Below are 18,384 nucleotides of genomic sequence, written 5' to 3'. Positions count from 1 at the left end.
TTTCATCTCTCTTGAAAGCGACTGGAATCTTTTCTCCGCGATAAACAAGTGTGAATCTAATCGAGAAATGAAAAAAAAATCTCTCAATTTCAGAGCTATTTTGATTTCTCTTCCGTCCGTAAAAAGGCCTCGCGCTTCATCCAAAGTTCTCTTCATTTTCTTTTCGCATAAACTTTTTGGACTTGCTTTTCTTCTATCGGATCTTTAAAAACGCACTTGAATTGTTGAGATATTTTTTGTATTCTCTTGCCAAACAATGACTCGCTTCTCCAACAATGCCACTGCCAGAAAATTGTCAGTTCTGAGGCTTGACCCGCCTGAGCTCGGCATATCTAGATAACTTCTAGAAATGAGTTTCTTTTAAAAAATAATTTTTTTTTCTAGAAATGAATTTTTTTCTTGAAATGAATTTTTTTTTCTAGAAATGGATTTTTTTAGATACTTATTTTTTTTCTAGAAATGATTTTTATTTCTTGAAAGTCTTCAAATTTGTTTTTTTTTCATTTATTTTTTATTGTCGACCAGCCAGCTGGGCAGTGATAATTAACATAAAGCAGTTGAATAATTTTAAAAATATTTGATGTTTTCATTTACATTATACAAGGATATGAACAGTTCATTAAATAAAGGTATGGAATTTGAAAATCTAGAACGCGTCAAGTCGAGCTAGCAGCAGCAGGAAGAGGTGGACTTGTTGCAGCCGAAAGCAGCTCGGAAGCCTTCGTGCTTCAGCTGCTGGAAAAAGTAGCGAGTGTGAGTCAACAAGTTGTCGTTGTGGAGAGAAAGCTAGAAAATGATTGAGGAACCGCGAAACTTGAAGGAATAATACCTTGACTTTTAGAGCCAGATACGCGATGAGCCGGAGAACAAGGAAGAAAATGATCATCATCGCGCAATCCCAGCCGAAGTTTTCGCCTTTTGCGTCGAACTGAGACATGATCTGCTTTGGGTTGTCAGCGGCGCACTGAGACATCAAGCCAAAAATATCATCAACCATATCCGGGTCTACAAAAGTCGATTGGCCCCTTCTTTTGAAAAAAACGTGTTACCATTAGGAGCGTCGCATGCGATTTTTTCCCGATCGTTTCCGGAAAAATCTGGGCCGTAGATTGAAATCAAGCTTCCTTCGAACGCGTAGCGGACGAAAGAACCGTAGCTGCACCATTTCAAGTAGACGGGAACCATTTCGTCTTTGATGAAGAATCCGGCGAAAAGAAGCAAAGGCACGCAAGCTACGGGGCCCATGAAAGTTGCCACCTTGAAAGCAAAATTTCAAAGAAGAACAATGATTTGCGAAGTACCTCAACTTGTGGGGAAGCAGCGCCAATGAGCATTCCCAAGCTTTGGGAAACCAAGGAAGTCAAAACTGACATGATATAAAACATCAAGAATCTGTCGGTGACGAAAGGTTGGCCGGTCATGAAGTAGATGATTACACAGAAAATAGCGGGGAAAACGATCTATGAACTGTAATTGAAAAGTTGCATTTTTCAAGATCTCTACCTGGAAGGGCATATCGGCGCAAGTTTTGGCCATGTAGTACGATTTGAGAGAATACCAGTAGTTCATGTGCTCCCGGACAAAAACCTGCATTTCCATCGGAAATGTCAAGACTGTAGGCATCAGGGCGGAGAAGAGCTAAAACATTTGAAGAAGAAAAACGATTTTTCTCACCAAGAAAAGAGTGACAAGAAAGACCATGGAGACATTTTGTTGAGTGTAGTACGCATTGTTGCCGATATCGTTGTATAAAACACCGATGGCGAGGCCGATGATCACGTGAGAAATGAACCGGAGTTGAGTTAACATTTGATCGCGCATTATGCAAAGAAAGGAACGCTTCAGCAAAATCCAGAATTGCGTCAAAGAAGAAGTGTTGAACGAAAAATGTTCATCGTCGTCTTCATCTATTGTAGGCTCAGTTTTGAGGATTTATTTTTGAAAAAAACTGTCTTATATAAGAAATGAAAAAATCATTTCTAGAATCGAGCCGCTCCTGTAGCAGTAGAAGAACTGTACTCGAGTGGCAGTGGATCTTCGGGCGATGAATCCAGAACTGAATCGACAAGTTGCTCGTAAATATCTGGCGCCGATTTCATTATTCCTTCGTCTGTTTGGAAATCTTCGCAGGCACCTTGAAATTCAAATGAATCATCTTCTCATTGTTGATTTCGAACTTACCTTTTTTGACGGAATTGATGAGGGTGTCAGTAACATCGCCGAATTCGCCACTCGCGACTTCGATGACGTAATCAGCCGGATTGTGAAACTAAAAATTGACATTTTTATTTTGACAGAAAGTGTTTTGTACCTTCGGGCAACGAAGATTGTGCGAGTTGAGGAAAGGAACGAGTCCCTTGACGGTTCCGTTGTAAATGCACTGCCCCGAGCCGAGAATGTAAAGTCGGTCGAACATTTCGAAAAGACGCGCGGATGGTTGATGGATCGTGCAAATGATTGTTCTGCCTCCTTTTGCCAGCGATTTCATCAGCTGGACGACTTGGAAGGAAGTCTGCGAGTCGAGGCCAGAAGTGGGCTCGTCGAAAAACATCACTGAATGTTGGTTTTTTCATGTTGATTTGAGTTTATCCGGGGTCAAGTTTTGAAAACGAGACCTTGGATTTCAATTTCTTACCTGGTGGATTATTGCAAAGCTCCAAGCAAATAGCGAGTCGTTTTCGCTGTCCGCCAGAAAGCGCCGAAGTTTGCGTGTTTCTCGCATTCCAGAGCCCGAGAGAAGTGATAATCTCATTCACCAGTTCTTTCTTGTCCTGCGATTTCTTCAACTTGAGCTGTGCCGAGACCATCATCGCCTCCATCACAGTCAGATGGGGTAGCAGTTGGTCGTCCTGCATAATGTAGCAGCTCTGTTTTCGGAATTTCGAGGGAACGCGCGGTTTTTTGTTGATGTTGACCGTGCCGCGAGTGCCGAGCTCTTTGTAGCCGGCTAGGATGTTGAGAAGAGTCGATTTGCCAGCGCCGGAAGGACCCATGACCGCGGTCAGTTCTCCTGCTCGGAAGGAGCCAGAAACGGATTTGAGAATTGTCTGAAAAATGAATTTCGAACTACGTCATTTGTGAAGTTCAAAAGAGGCGTTGACAATTGTTAATTGGCAAGTTACCTTGAATCCCTTGTCGTGAAAGATTGATCCCTCAGGGACGAAATAACTGAGTTGATTAAATTCGATTGTGCAGGGATGCCGCTTCGGAAGATGGTTGAATTTGTAAGGACTTTCGCGATTGTCAACTTTCTTCAAATTCAGAGCTTGCCGCTCGACTGGAGGCACTGAACAAAAAATTGAGACGATAATATTGGGGAAAATTTGCCTTAAGCCAATCAGAAGGATTTATTAGTAAAATCAACGAATCAAAATCGCGAAAACTTAAAATCCAAATTTTTCATAAAAAATCATTATTTCAAAAATAATTATTGAAAAAAATCATAAAAAATACTTACTCAAAGAGGCGCTCTCATCATTCGTCATCTTCTTGTGCGTCGAGACCTGAAAATCTTCGTTTAAAAGAGTCGCCTTTGTCTCTTTTCTCAAAAGTACAAAAAAGGCCGATTTAGCCCGAGTTTTCAAACAACCAATTTCATTTTTTTCTCTCTTCGGGAGCAGCGTTGTTAATGAAGATCATTGCCCGGGGCGAGCTCCCTGGGGAGCGGGAGCAATATTGCGAAGACTAGCTACAGTTACTGTTAAATTATTTCAAAGCCCGATTGTCTGGACGGAATGAAATATTCAGGAAAAGCGGCTTTGAAAGTCTGCTTTTGAATTATTCCGGAAAAGAAAGTTTATTTCATGAATTTTCTGAGCGGTCAACTTCTTTCACCATTCTAAAATCAGACGAGACAAAAGTTGAATCTTCTCAAAGATTTGTCCAGACAAAATGATGAAAGTCCAATTAAAAAATTGACGTTTTGAAATTGGCCATGAGTTGATAAGCAAATAGTTATTTTATTGTCTGACGTCCAGTGTCCGATTTTATTGACTTTGACAAAAGACTACTGTCTCCTCGAATGACGAATTACTTCCCAGATTATTGGAGTTTTATTTTCAGAGTGTTTATTAATAGCGATTATTTATTTTTATCTTTTTTATTTATAGAATCTTATATTTAGATTCTAAATTTTAGACTGGTTCCAATTAGCAAATTTTTAAAAATCAAAAATGAAAAATAAGGGTGTCGGCATGTTTACTAAGGAACCCCCGTCAGCTTTTACCTTCGAAAAATGAAAATTTCTATAAACCCCATATTTTTTGTTCTTAATGCGTTAAGGTTAAACTTGCTACAAAAAACTGATAAGAGGAACTTTTGACCAAGAAAAATCAATATTTCTGCCAAAATTAGGGCAAACTCGTCAATTTTCGGCTAAAAGTCAAATTTTCAAATGCTTAATTGAGGGTGTAGGAGTCGAGATAGACCCCCAAAAAATGAAGCCTCAAAATCGTTGTTCGACCCAAAGAATCCTTTTCCGGGGTCAAAATTCTAAAATTCTGAAATTTGATTTTTCGAAAAAAGCTGACGGGGGGGGTCCTTAAAAAAACCTGTTGACAAGCCTAACCCTAACCATAACCCAAACATTATGTTCATACGAATAAAAACGACAAATTTGACAAAAACTTACTTCAGAAAAAGTAACGGATCTTTGCCTTTCCGTGACCATTTTTTCTCCAATAAATTCTCTCTTTCAAAAATCAAAAATTAAAATCTCAAATAGAGGAAGGAAATTTTCGAGTTCTTCGAGTCACGTGAGATAAACAGTATATTTTCTCGGCGGCGCGTTCGGAGGAAATTGCGTCTTAGGAAATTGTCGCAGCAAAAAAAAAGTGACACAACTTTTTTTTCTCGCGATTTTTGTTTGTCCTTGAGAGCGACTGGAACTTGCGCAAATTTGCACAGACAGTTGGGTTAACTTTGCATTCCATAAGGCGAAAAGACGACTTTTTATTGAGGTCAAAAACAAGACAAACAAGAATTTTTCAAGGCCTTTTCGAAAAAGGTCACTTTTCAAAGGTCAACGCTTTTTTCTTATTTTTTTTATCGACATAGGAATCTGCATTTTTTCGAGAAAATAGCTTTCTGAAAGTTGACTTACATTTTGAAGATAATTGTTCGTGATCTGGATTGAAGATTCTCTGCTCGTTCTTTTTTGATCGTTCATTTCTAAAAAAAATTTTTTCACGAAAAAAATTTCAGAGATCTCCCGCTCATTTTTTCTTATTTAAATATTTTAATGGATTTTGAAATTTTTCGATTTTCGGACATTTTTGGCCTATTTTTCATAAAAAAATTGTCCTTTAATTTGGGCATTTTTTTCAAAAATTTCCTTAAAAATAAACTCTTATTTCAGGATTTTTGATGAAAGTTTCTTTTAGCAAGGAAATACAATAAGCCGATTTTTAACACTATTTATCATTTGTTTCTCACTTACTGTCTATTGGCTCTCTCTTTTTTCTTATCGATCCCAGCGCGTTATTATATGTATTTTCCCGTGCTCTGTTTTTTTTCAGTAAATCTCTCTCCTTTTCTTTTCTCTTTTTGTCAAATCGATCTATTTGAAAAACGAAAAAGTAAAACGAGGAGTGGGATCAGAGTCTCTCCCTCCGCCTTTGACTCATGTTGGCCGGGCGCCAACGTTGCCCAGAGCAGCTCGATTGAGCCTAATTAAACGCCACACTCGAAAACTTGGACTGTCACCCTTCATCGCCCAAAGACCCACTTGAACTTGAGCTAAAGACAACTCAGCACTTTCTCGTCAACGAGCGCTTTTATTGCGCGAAAACAAGAAAACAATGAGGAATCACTTTTTTCTCTTTTGATCCTCTTTTATCGCCTTGAAACCACTTCACCTTTAATATTCTCACTAGATTTACAACAGACGGAATAAAAATTTTTCTTTGAAAATTTGACAGTGTTTTTGAAATGCAGGGTTACTAACCCTAAGGGTTCGGGTTAGGGTTAGGGCTAGGGTTGCAAAAATATTTGATTTTGTCGAAAGCAGTCATGGCTCGATTTATGTATCGCCACCCTAGGTCGGGGTCGGTTAGGTTTTTCGCTCTAGTTAAAATTTAAGGGTATCTTATCAAACTTAGACTATTTGAGCTTGATAAAATTTTTCTGCTTTCAATTCTCTACTAAGCTTTAGACTAAAGCCTTTAGTAAGGGACTTTAATTTTTGGGATTCGTTACATTTTTCATGAACGGTTCTTTTTCTTGGTCAACTTAACAAAAAAACAATCAAAAAAGGTTTGCTAGCAAATGGCATAAATTGACCGCGAAATGCAATCTTTTACCTTTGAATCTCATCTTCTCAAAAATTATCTCTGAAACGAAATTTCTTCAAAAGTCAAGTGAGCGTCTCAGCTTCAGACATAATTACGAGCTGAGCCGGCTCTCTCCTCAGAGAACGTTTTCATCATGCTTTGAACATCACGAGAAAAATAGCCCTAAGCTAAACACTCTTAAAATACGCTTTTCTCGACAACTATTAATATCAAGCGCAAGATCGAACTTGTTTGAAATTTAACTGAAAAAAACGGATTTTTTTTATGGGACAAATAGTGTCATTACCTTTAAATCTATCGAGGACATCTTCGATACCGTCAATGACGATTTCTGATCTTCTTGATTTTCGCTCTCTTTTTGGCATAATTATTTTTAAGGACGATAAAATGAGACTTTTTAAAAGCTTCGAGAAGGACTTCAAAGCATAATTTTTATAGTTGAGTTGTATTTTCGAGAAGAGTCACGTGACTCAAGAGATAGTGGACACCGGCCAGATCTTGCAACAATCAAGTCAAAATAAGGTCGGAAATGTTGGTGAGTTTGAACATGGTGCCATTTTTGAGTTTTTCAGACCAGGCGTGAGGGATTCAAAGAAGCATGAAAATAAGGCCATTTTTCGGCTGGTCACATAGTTTCGCCAAACATACCTTTGAATAGAAGATAGAATTTGATCAAAGTAGAGACTCGAAATATGCAGTTTTTTATTAATTTTAAAAGCAGAAAATGCTGTTCATTATCGACAATTCCGGGAAGTTTTTTTAACAGTTATTCCGTTCGTTAAAGAATGCTTTGACTTTTCTGGCGGATCGGATGATTTGACGGTATACTTTGCCTCTTCCTTTGCAAGCATAATGTCTTGCTTGACTGTTGATTGCGGAATTGATTTGCTTGTTGAGTTTGCAGATGTTCTCGGCGTCGAAAACAGAGACATCAGCTGCGTCTTCGTCTTCCTCACCAAAGCCATTTTCTTCGTAGCAGTCCTCTCCTGTAGCGGACCTTTCAAGTTTGTCGAAGATTTTGGTCATTCTTCCTTCGAATCGTCTTGCGAAACCGGCGCCAGCAATTTTGTTGTAAATTTTCTGAAAAAAATATTTCTAAAAAAATATTTTTTTCTGCTTACAGCCGCATGACCACGGAGAATTATGATTCTATCCGAAACTGTCGTAGTTGTCGTCGTAGTCGTCGTAGTTGTTGTTGTTGTGCTCGTTGAAGTAGAAGATTCGGATGTTGTCGTACTCGTCGTAGTCGCAGTCGTAGTTGTTGTGGTTGTCGTTGTTGGTGGCTTCGTCGGTCGGAATGTTCTGATCTCATAGTCCTGGATTCCAAGATCCGAAACTGCATACTTTTCCTTGTCGGGTCCAAAGAATCCAGAATTGCTCCCTCCAACGATGTGTCCTGAAGTCAGCCAAAATTCGCTGCCATCAGAAATTACAATCGACCGTAAAACTCCGTCGATGTCCATTCTTTTGTACGTTTTTCCGTCTTCGCTTATCCACTTTACATTTTTTATTATTTTCTGGTCTGAGAATGATATTACCTGATTGACCACGATTTCCATGTATCCTCCTTCGGTGCAATCGTTCTCGTGGAAATATAGAGCAGAAGGGTTGTTGGCAGGGCGGACATCATCCCCGAAAACATGAATCGTGTCATTTTGCCAATTAAGTTTATTGATAAAAATTTGGAAAAGATAGTCCGGATCAGTTTGGGAACCTTCAGATATGGTTCTAACGGTAAAAACATGGCTAGTGGAAACAATGTAAGACCACTTATGAGCTCCCTGTGTTCGAATTTTAGCGAAGTCGCACTCGACTTTCACTTTTATTTCAAATTCTTCGTCCGCTATAGTCTCGCAATCTGTTTCAAATTGTTTGAATGCGCCTATGTCTGGCGAGGGTAAAGGTGGAAGATCCGTCGCACGGAGGGGAGAACTTCCGATCAAAGTATCTTCGCAAGTTGCATTTCGAGCTGGCGGTGTCTATAAACGGTCATTTTGATTGTAAAATTGAGATCTTTCTTACCCAAGCTGGATCGCAAAGTGCAATTTTAACAAAAAAGATAAAGATATTCTTCATTTTCTTTTCATTTATCTGATTTGTTTCTTGAAAATTTCAAATCTTATATTGAAAGTTCATGTGGCGCTAGAGATCTTAAATCTTCAAAATCGCGTATTATTTGGAAATTACTACTTGTAACAAGTGTTTTTAAATCTTGGATCTTTGGTTTGAAATTGCTGGGTGCTCCAAACGGTTTTACCAAATCCATCTTATCAAATCAAACATGACGTGGCAGTTAACAGAACTTTTGCGAAATGGCTCAATTTTTCAGTGTCCCTTTCGAGCTTACGTCGATGTTCTAGATAAATTAAGTTTGCACTTTGTTTTTGACCTTGTTGAATATCATTAGTACTGACCTATTTACTCACCGCAGAACTTTTCACTTGACGACACAATGATTTTGCTACTTACACAACTCAACATCAACAGGTAAACCGACAAAATCATGAATTGATAATAACAGTCGACCCTTATAAAAAGCTACTGGTCCTTTGTCCTCTTACGATTCACCGAGATGATGATGGTTCTTTTGCTTCTTTTCGCTCATGTTTTTCCACTCCGCCGATATCCGATTGAAAAACGCGTCGTTCCAGTGTTCCCAAACCTGGCTCAAATTTTGAATGGTGAAGATCTTGATGAGCTTCAGCTTCAATTTGCTGATCTTTAGATACTTTCACCACAGTTTGATTGAAAAATAAAAACAATAAAAATAATTTAATATTAATTTTTAATAATTGAATGTTTTAAATTTTTTTATAAAAAAAGGAAATTTCTGAACATTAAAAATTAATAACAAGTTTGCCTTTCCTTCAGCCAATGCCATTACCGATTCTGAGTTATGTAAATCAAGTTCTGGTTGCTTGTCAACCTTGCCCAAAATTGGCTTGAAAGGCTCTGAGGTCGCCAAACCCTCCCTCGGGCAAAATCTACCGCCGCGATTACGAGCTTTTTCAAAATAATAATTTTTGTATTTTCAAAAAATATATTATAAAACAGAGAAGAATGAGGATATCCAGGCAAATAAAATGTCGACACTTGTTGCTGGGATTTGTCGTTATGACGCTTATATTTTGGTATTTTCCCGAGTCGGTTTTGAAGCAACAGATGAAGAAGGTTTTAAGAAAGAGAATGCAAGAAATAAGGTTTGAAAAGAAGAAAAATGGCAATTTTCATAATTTTATTTCTTAGCGAGCATGAATGGGTAAATATGATCCAAGAAAGCGAGCAAATCGCAGCCCTCCAAAAACTCGCAAATCTCGAATCGGGCAAATCCGAAGTTCACGCTGAAAATCTCGCCCCGCAAAAACCTGTCGAAGCAGTTCAAGTTCACAACGCAGTAGACGAAGTAAGGCAAATTATCGAAGAGCAGTCCAAAAGTGACGAAGCATCAAAAATCAAAGAAGAAGTCCCAGCGCCCGCTCCAGTAGAAGAGAAAGCGAAACTTGAGCCACGAAGAAATGTTCCTCATATTCCCATGGCTCTTCAACCTCAAGCTGGATTTGGGACGCCTCAGGTAAAAGAAAGTTTTTTTTTTAAGAAATGAGGCCTTTCGTCTTCTCTTTACCTTCGATTCATCTATCTTTTCAGGAAGAAATCGACCGACTGTACGATTACATGACGAAGCAAATCGAGTGCCCAGATCTTCACTACGTCGGAACCCCTGGAAACAAGGGCAAATACCAGGATGGAGCTTATGCCGGATGCCTTGCTGACGGCTGGTGGCCAAAAAAAGGAGAGCCATGTTTGGGCTATAGTTTCGGGATCGATTACGAGTGGAGCTGGGATGAAGGGATGGAAGCTCTTGGATGCCAAGGTAAGTTTTCGATTTCAAATTCGATTCTAGCGCAACATTTTCAGTTCACAGTTTCGACCCTGGAATGTACGATGAGCCGGAACATGCGAAGCATACCGAGAACATTTTCTTCCACAGATATGGCCTTGGCGATGTCGATTCTGATGCGCTTTATCAAACTGCCCTTAGAGATTACGCCTACAGAAAGAAATATGGGTAGGTTCTTCCATATTCTTCACTGCGAGAGCTGTTTTTAGCGATGCGAAACTCAACGAATTGAGAAAATGGAAGGTTCGAACACTCCCTTCCATCATCGACGAACTCGGCCACAGAGGAAGAATCATCGACGCGGTCAAAATTGACATCGAAGGCCCAAGACACGGTTACGAAGATAAAACAATCAGAAGCATTCTCGAAACTGGTAATTTCATCTCTCAAAAAGCCCTCTCGAAATTTTCGAAATTTTTTAGGTGCTTGGAAGTGTATCAGACAATTGAGCTTGGAACTCCATGTTTTTGGACCCGCAAAAGATGCAAATTACATCAGACTGCAGTATTCCGTCATGAAGGCTCTTGAAGAACATGGTATGGAAAAATCAATGATAATCGCTAAAAGGTGTTTTCAGGATTCAAACTTTTCGACGTGAAGGAATCGTTTGGACGCGATATGAGTGATATAAAACAAAAAATCACAACCGTAAGTTATTTCATCAAACGTAAAATATCTACCCCTTTTCAAGGAGAAAACGGAGCTTCTATGGTGCCTTGGTTGGTGGAATCCGAATGTGGAGCCGTGCGAATGAAAAATCGGAAAAATCGTAGAAGTGCAATATTTACTCAAACACAACTCTTTTCTGTACTCACCTGTATCAATTCTTCAATCAACAAATACGACTGTGCCTTCACTCGAAGAATCAGTAGCTGCCTTGACTATGCCACCTATCAATATATCGCAATTTCAGTTTTATAAGAGTTTCCGGGTCTCATCCGACCAAATCCTGACCTAGGAAATAGTTCTGAACAAGAGCGAGGGTTGGGCCCCGCCAACCCAATAAGTTCTCTTCCAAAAAATGCGCGCGTAAGGGCCTCTGCGCGAAAATATGAGTTTGATTTAGGACTCTTTTGGCACCCTAAATTTAGATTTTCCTAAGTTGACATCAAAATTTAATATTGTGGCCTTTGAAAGAAAGAAGTTTTTTCAAAAACTTTCAATTTTCCTTCTTGTGGTGCCTCAATCTTTAGAAGGCCAAATTCTCTGTCTTGTTACAAAAATAGACATCAAAATTAATTAATAATCATTTTTCATGAATCGCCGGTCGGCAAAAACAAGATCCAAAATATTTTATATTTTGATAAATTTTCCTCGACAATACTTGGCCTATTTTGATTGTCTGGATTTTGCCGAGCTGAAGATAAACTTGAAATATGATTTTATTAGTAGGTATAGTATCTAAGATATTCGTCTTCACCGCTTATAACCCTAAGTTACCTACGACTAGACCTCGGAATATTAGGACCTAGGGAGCGTTGGCTCGGCAAGCTGAGTAGAGGGTCAGGCTCAGTGTCAGGATTCGTAAATTTTTTCTCGAGATTTACTCAGGAACTCAGGTCAGGGTTTCACTCAGTCAGGTACTCAGGCAAACAGGTCAGGCCTGCTCGGACTCAGGTACTCAGGTCAGACTCAGGGAAAAACAAAGGGTTGTTTTCGACCAAGTTCACACATAAAAATTATATCCGTTGCATTTTCTCAGATTACTTTTATACAAACTGAAACATCTTAGTTAAGTTTACCATGAAAACCGGTCGAAATTAACGCTTTTATCAAAAAAATCTAGTTCTACCTCGAAGTTCAGTCCCTCAGCCATGATAATTTTGATACCGAAATCATGCAACTTATTCAAATTGTAAAATTTTACGCTTATTTTGCTTTTCTTTTTTACAAAAATTGAAGATTTTTTGTCTTTCAAGAAAATAGACATGAGTGAATAGTACTAATATTTTTTTCTCGATCGCCGGTCGGTTTGCCCCGAAATGTTTTGTATTTTTGTTAAATATTCCACGACGATACCTGACCTCTTGAGTTTGTCTAAATTTTTCCTGCTGACTTGGCTTTAGTCTAAAGCGCAAAATGCGAAAAATCCGAATTGATAAAGAAGCGCTAAGTAAGTTACTTTAAGGGATCCCCTCCCGATGTGAAAAATATCATCGACAGGTTTTGTATGATATATTTTAGGAATCTCCGTTGTCTGGCAATCATTTTCATATATTATTTCAAGGGGAGTCCATCACGTGGTAAAGCTTGACACAACTTTGAAAATGGCTTATTTAATGAAAAATTTTACTTCGAAAAAGTTCGCAGTTTTTTCGACTTTTCAAAGTCGACATAATCAGGGCTCCTAAGAAAACTTAGAAACCACAGAATTAGATAAAATAGATTAAATAAAATATCTACCCACTTAAAGGCACAAAAGAGCAAAGAAACTCATAAAAATGGCAAAAATCAGTTTAAAAACATCTCTCCTTATAAAAATATATTTCTATACTAGAGGTCATTCATTAAAAATTGAGCTTCAAAATGAGCCATCATCCTAGAAAAAAGCTCAGACCTAAAAAGAGTAGTTCGAAGGCAAAGTTGATGAAATTGGGGTGGGGATATGTAAGTATAGTATGTAAATTTGGTTCCGAAGAGGACAATCTCGTCTTCTATCAAAATTTTCCATTATATGACGTCCATCGGGGTCCTTCAGAGCTGGTCGTCAGTTTTTTGAGTAGATAAAGAGTTTTTATTATAGACTTTATGGTAAGTCTATAAATGTACCAGATCGACCTAGATGCATATTATCATTTGGACGCCATCTTGCTGCGGCGCTGAAGAGAATTGGTAATAAATACGGGAAAACTTGGGTTAAAACCAAATTCAAATTTTCGATCAGATAATTTGATAGCAAGCGCAGAAAATGAAGGTACGCTAGATTTAAAATATTTTCTTTCATAAGATTATCAAAAAAAATTTTTAGGTTTTACCTGGACTGATCATTGCTTCCGCAAAAGGTTGGAGCTCTTCTAGCCAGTGGGGTCCGGACGCGGAGTACGACGGAGACTACGTCGGCATGGAATGCGGCGGAACGATTACCGGCTCACAGATGATCGTCTCTCCAACGCTCGAGATGTATGTTGGCAATGCAAACGGTGACACTGCGCCATTCTACTATTCTAGCGTGCACTGCACCTGGAACATTCAACTCGACCCGTCCGTCACGTCCTTCGATCTCGTTGCGAAGAGCTTCGCCGTTGAAGAGAGCTCCAATTGCATCAAAGACTACTTGCTTGTCTCTGACGCGAACGGTCACGACACGTACTACTGTGGCTTGGTCAATCCCGCCTCTCTCCGACGACGAAGATCAAACGATGATGCTGCCGCTACTCGACTCCGACGAGATGTCACGACCGTCGAAACCGGCCTGCGCACAGTCACCGTCCAGGGCAACACTGCGACGATCGTTTTTGAAACCGACGATAGCATCGTATACAAAGGCTTCGAAATATGCGTCGTTTACGACGGAGACTACTCTTGTCTCGAAGAAGGAAACGCCTCGACTACTTCTTCTTCTTCTACCACTTCTGCTCCGTCCACTGTCCTTTCCCCAACTGACGCATGGTCTCAGATAGTAAAAGCTTCTGACGAAATCAGCTTTGCGGTTAGAGATTTTTACGCTGCTCTTCCTGGCCTCGGCGCCAACTCAAAACTTGCATCAAAGAAGATGGACCGATTCAACAATTTTTTCAACAAGATGGACATTCTTCAGGAAAGGGTAAGCAAATTGTTCATCTATCAATCTTTAAAATCCTTTTTTTATTCGAAATTGCGAAACCTTAAAAAAAGAGGCGAGCTTCTGCTGATGCTTGCGAGTTTCCCGCTGGCTCCAACGATCACTCTGCTTTCCTCGCTCCGGTCGACTCTGCGGACGTCTGCGTAAAATTGCAAGGACTTTTCGCTTGCCTTGCTTCCTTCGCCGATGCCTTTGTCTGCGTTGACAACGAAGGTTCGCAAAGATTCGAGCGTCTCATCCAACGACAGAGAAAATTGCTGATCACCAAGAAATTCAAGCAGCTGAAATGCGGCAATCAGCACTAAAAAGCCTGATTTTCAGAAAGCTATCAATAAATCGTCCGTCAACGATCATTTCTCTTGGTGACCACTGTTTGCGATTTTTCTGAACATTATTTGAATGAATAAATCGTTTTTCGATTTCAATTTCTTCCAATATAAGGAGCAATTTTTTTTATTTCGAATGAGTTGATAAAAATTAATTTGACTTGAAAATCCCCCCGTCAACAATTTTCGAAAAATTTTTTCGGTATTTCAAAATTTTGACTTGAGAAAATGGATTCTACAGGTCAAAAAACGATTTTGAGTCTTCATTTTTTGGGCGTCTATCTCGACTCTAACACCCTCAAAATCGCGTCTGAAAATCGTACTTTTTGAGGAAAAATGACGAAAAAGTCCCAATTTTGCTAAAATTTTCTTGGTCAAAAAGTGCTCCGAACAAGTTTTTATGATAACTTGAACTTTCAGGAACACTAAGAAGCCAAAATATGGCTTTTTTGAAATTTTCGATTTTTTGAGGAAAATTGTTGACGGGGGGGGGGGTCCTTAAAGAGAACCGTTTTTGAGCATCTTTTGGAAAATCAGCAAAAACTCACATTCTGTCTTTTTTTTTTGATACTTACCTTCCGGCAAAATCAACCGCCGCGATTACGACCTTCATCAAAATAATTATTTTCGTATTAAGAAAATAAAGAAAGAATAATGATACGGAGGCAACTTAAATATCGACAGTCGCTTCTGAGGTTTGTCGTTTTGACCAAGACATTTTGGTCTTATTCGGAGTCCGTTCTTAAACAACCACTTGCTTACATTTATCAATAATTTTAATTTCAAGTTTATTCGAGTTTCATTTCAAAAGCCTCTCCAGTAATGATCTTCGACTTGTAGTACTCAACATTCTCATCAACTATAGCTTGCGCTTCAATCATTCCGTGGAGTTCGTAGACGCAAAAGAGTAAAGAATTCCAGAGCAATTCGCGGAGGTTTTCTGTGAGATCGGATCCGTAAGATTGTTCCTTGAGGGACTCGATTGCAAGATCGATTTTTGTTTCGTCGAAATTTGTGTCGACGGCCTCTAAAATAAGATTGTATTTTGAAAGGATAAAAATCAGCACTCTGTTGTCAGAGTTTATCATGGTCTGTTTTTTCATTCAATTTAGAAACATAGAGTTTAATATAAACAGAGAGAGAATTTTTCGAAATTACGGGTTTCGTCTTTGACTTACCGATCAGCTGCTGAACTGGTTCAAATCGCTTGTAATGGTTGCAAAATTTATTCTCAAAAGCCGTGTCCAGATGTGTCAGGCTTTTCTCATAAGCTTTTTTGAGGGTTGAGCTTTTAAGGGTGTCCCCAATCTCGCCGTAAGAAATTGATTTCTGGTAGAATTTCGCCGCAACTGTGATTTTGTTGAGGAGGCTTTCGTCTATTTCTCGAACTGCTTGCCATTTTTTTATTCTAGAATGACGTTGATTTTGCATTTTTAGGGGGAGAGTACTTATCAGTGTCCTCACAAGATTGAGCAGCAACGGCCACCGCGCAGATCAGAAAAAGCATCATTTTCAGACTTTTCTCTAAATCTCGTCTCACGAAAGAGCGAAATGGCGCTTCTTTTTGAATTGACCTTTATGGATGTTCCGAACCGTCAAAATCGCATTTCCGTCGGGAATTAAAAATTTTATTCAATGAGCTCGAAAATGATCATTTTCCATTTTTAAATGAGGAAATATTAGTTCCAACTGACTTGTTCTGACGAATTGATTCAAAATCTCAATTTAGATAACGAAATACAAATACTATAAAATTTTGCAAATGTCAATCAGACGAGCTTCTTGTCCAGGCTTGCTGGAATATGTAAAGTACAGGAAATCACAGTTGAAAATGAGAGTTTTTTATCTCCTTTTATCTTGTTCTTTATCATTTTCAATCGATAACTGCCCGTAAGTATTCGACTTAAATCTGACGAGATCGTTCAAAAGATAAATAGAGAAGCGGATCTTTATGAAGAATGCGAAGCAAAATGCAGGCTTGATTATAACAAATGTCGGCTTCTCTGTGAGACCGATTTCTGCCTCTCCCTCTGCGTCCAAAGCAAAGACGAGTGCATGAAATCCTGTCCCTGTGGCGAATATTGCCCGTTTGGTTGTTATGGCTGTCAGAATGAAATTTGCCCGAGAACAACTTCTGCCCAAATATCAACGACAATAATCACCACAACAACTGCTTTAGAAACGACAAGAGAAGCTCGAGTCTGGTTTGAACGAACAGAGGAAGATCCCGCTTTGACCATGGAAGGAGCCGAAAATTTCTGCCAAGACCGAGGCGGTCATTTGCTATTCTTCCGAACCCAGGAAGAATACGAACTGTACCTGGCTGAATTCCCAGTACGACTTGAGCACTTCGGCTATCGCCAAGTCACCTGGAAATCAGCCTCCGACTATTTTTACCGAAACACAGACGGGTCAAATGCGACTTTTCATCAGTTCGGCCCGGGTCACCCGAGTACCTACGCGGCTCCATGCATTTATAACTACTGGTATTTATCTACAGGCGACTGGGCAGCCGATTATTGGTAAGGGTTTATTCTTCAGACCTTTTTGAATTGAAAAGTTATACTTCGAGACAATTTACTTGTCGATTCGAAGAGAATTTCGACTCGGGAGTCGGACCAACAATAAGGCCGAAGAATGTCACTTTTATTCAACAGGAAGAGAAATCAACGATGGAATTAGCGGAGTACAAGGTAAGTAATTACTTATGAGTCCGATAAAGAATTTTCTAGTGCAATCAACAAGGAGGGCATTTGGCTTTTTTCGAGAATGAAGAAGAGTGGAAAGAATTCACGAGGCTGCCGATGAGATATGTTGAATACATAGGTAATTTCTCCAAAGAGCTATTCCGTCATAAAAATTAAGGTGTCCGAGAAGGCTCAAATAGAGTTCAGTACTCTACCGTTACTGGCAATCGAGATCCATTTTTGAAATGGTATGGAAAAGAACCCAACGACGGTCGCGATCCTTGTGTTATCATCAATTACGGAGCTCCTGGATACTTTGCTGATGCCAAATGCTACGGCCAATATTTTTATTCTTGTAGATTCGAAAATTAAAGAATTTCTCAATTCAACCTGCAACCAGGGTTCTAAACGGACATGTCCGTGTACGGATTTTATCCGTGTCTGTCCGGTCTTGCCCGTACGGACAGACTAGACTTTTAGTCTTCTGGTTGAGGAAAAAACGGACAGCCTAGACCGGACTTTTGTCACGATCTGGACAAAATCCGTATTTGTCCGTATTTGTCCGTGAAATCTATTGTGAGAATTGTGCAATAATCGCGGACAGTATTTCTTTGACATCAAAGCACTTTATCGCTATGCGTTGTTACCCTCTCTGACAGCTTCCCGTCGAATAAATAATATTCATGCACCTTTTGATTAGCCGATTATGTGTGTGAAATCAAATAATTAAACAATCTTCTGCTATTTTTTATTCGCGCCGCTGCCTCCTGAAATTTCATAAGTTATTTCATAATGAGAATGAAAAATCGTTCAGTGAGGATTTTGAAGATTGCTCTCTTCTTCATTGCTTTCTTTGGGATATCAGCTAGCATCTTGACTCCTGTTTTTCTTAGCAGAAGATAGTTTTCTATGAAAGATGATCATCAATTCTCGACAGAAGCAATGCCAGAGAATGCGACCCTAACAACAATCGGAACACAAACGGCTTCGTTCACAAGTACTCCTTCAACAACCGACGGAGGGACAGAAAGCCATATGATGAGCACAATATTTTCGACAACGGCTAGAACAATCGCGACTCAAAAAACAATGCTTTCGACAATGCCAACTGTCTCTTTACCAATGACAACTTCAGAGAACTGCTCGTAAGTCATCATTTTTTTATCAAAACAGATATATAACATTTTAAGTGATTCGGGCATGTTCAAAGAATGCGAACTAACCTGCATTGTTGAATATAATAAATGCGGGGCAAATTGTGAGAGTGATTACTGCCATTCCATTTGCGAAGAAAGCAAGGACAAATGCGTTAAAGCCTGTCGCTGCGGCCAGAATTCCAATTTTGTTCAACAAGAAGAAAAATAGCATTTTACGGTTGGAATCGCCGTGGCTTATATTTTTA

The 18,384-nt window shown here is 39.2% G+C and overlaps 4 protein-coding genes across 4 annotated transcripts; 2 read left to right on the top strand and 2 right to left on the bottom strand.

Annotated features, from left to right (window-relative positions):
- Nucleotides 1–666: 666 nt before the first annotated feature.
- On the bottom strand, nt 667–6,688 carry LOC145697521 (ATP-binding cassette sub-family G member 4-like). Its single transcript, XM_081774747.1, has 14 exons — nt 6,577–6,688; nt 5,102–5,169; nt 3,458–3,503; nt 3,123–3,286; nt 2,636–3,047; nt 2,312–2,553; nt 2,182–2,269; nt 1,992–2,134; nt 1,675–1,917; nt 1,504–1,638; nt 1,302–1,460; nt 1,050–1,257; nt 830–1,005; nt 667–786 (listed from the first exon to the last, which is right to left on the bottom strand). Exons 1-14 carry the CDS (start codon nt 6,653–6,655, stop codon nt 667–669), a joined length of 2,283 nt encoding a protein of 760 aa, XP_081630873.1. The 5' UTR covers nt 6,656–6,688.
- Nucleotides 6,689–9,279: 2,591 nt separating this feature from the next.
- On the top strand, nt 9,280–11,276 carry LOC145696296 (putative methyltransferase-like protein 24). The gene is made up of 8 exons (XM_081773310.1): nt 9,280–9,490; nt 9,537–9,861; nt 9,936–10,161; nt 10,206–10,356; nt 10,398–10,561; nt 10,611–10,724; nt 10,766–10,836; nt 10,880–11,276. Exons 1-8 carry the CDS (start codon nt 9,351–9,353, stop codon nt 10,940–10,942), a joined length of 1,254 nt encoding a protein of 417 aa, XP_081629436.1. The 5' UTR covers nt 9,280–9,350; the 3' UTR covers nt 10,943–11,276.
- A 3,771-nt stretch (nt 11,277–15,047) lies between these two features.
- On the bottom strand, nt 15,048–15,867 carry LOC145699032 (uncharacterized). Its single transcript, XM_081776282.1, has 3 exons — nt 15,744–15,867; nt 15,474–15,703; nt 15,048–15,322 (listed from the first exon to the last, which is right to left on the bottom strand). The coding sequence occupies exons 1-3, from the start codon at nt 15,803–15,805 to the stop codon at nt 15,084–15,086; spliced, it is 531 nt and encodes a 176-aa protein (XP_081632408.1). The 5' UTR covers nt 15,806–15,867; the 3' UTR covers nt 15,048–15,083.
- Nucleotides 15,868–16,115: 248 nt separating this feature from the next.
- On the top strand, nt 16,116–17,354 carry LOC145697520 (uncharacterized). Its single transcript, XM_081774746.1, has 5 exons — nt 16,116–16,185; nt 16,233–16,817; nt 16,856–16,988; nt 17,028–17,121; nt 17,161–17,354. Exons 1-5 carry the CDS (start codon nt 16,127–16,129, stop codon nt 17,352–17,354), a joined length of 1,065 nt encoding a protein of 354 aa, XP_081630872.1. The 5' UTR covers nt 16,116–16,126.
- Nucleotides 17,355–18,384: the final 1,030 nt, after the last annotated feature.

This window comes from Oikopleura dioica, chromosome 2, assembly GCF_907165135.1.
Source record: "Oikopleura dioica chromosome 2, OKI2018_I68_1.0, whole genome shotgun sequence".
NCBI classification, from domain to species: domain Eukaryota; kingdom Metazoa; phylum Chordata; class Appendicularia; order Copelata; family Oikopleuridae; genus Oikopleura; species Oikopleura dioica.
This window is presented reverse-complemented; position numbering and strand designations above follow the sequence as displayed.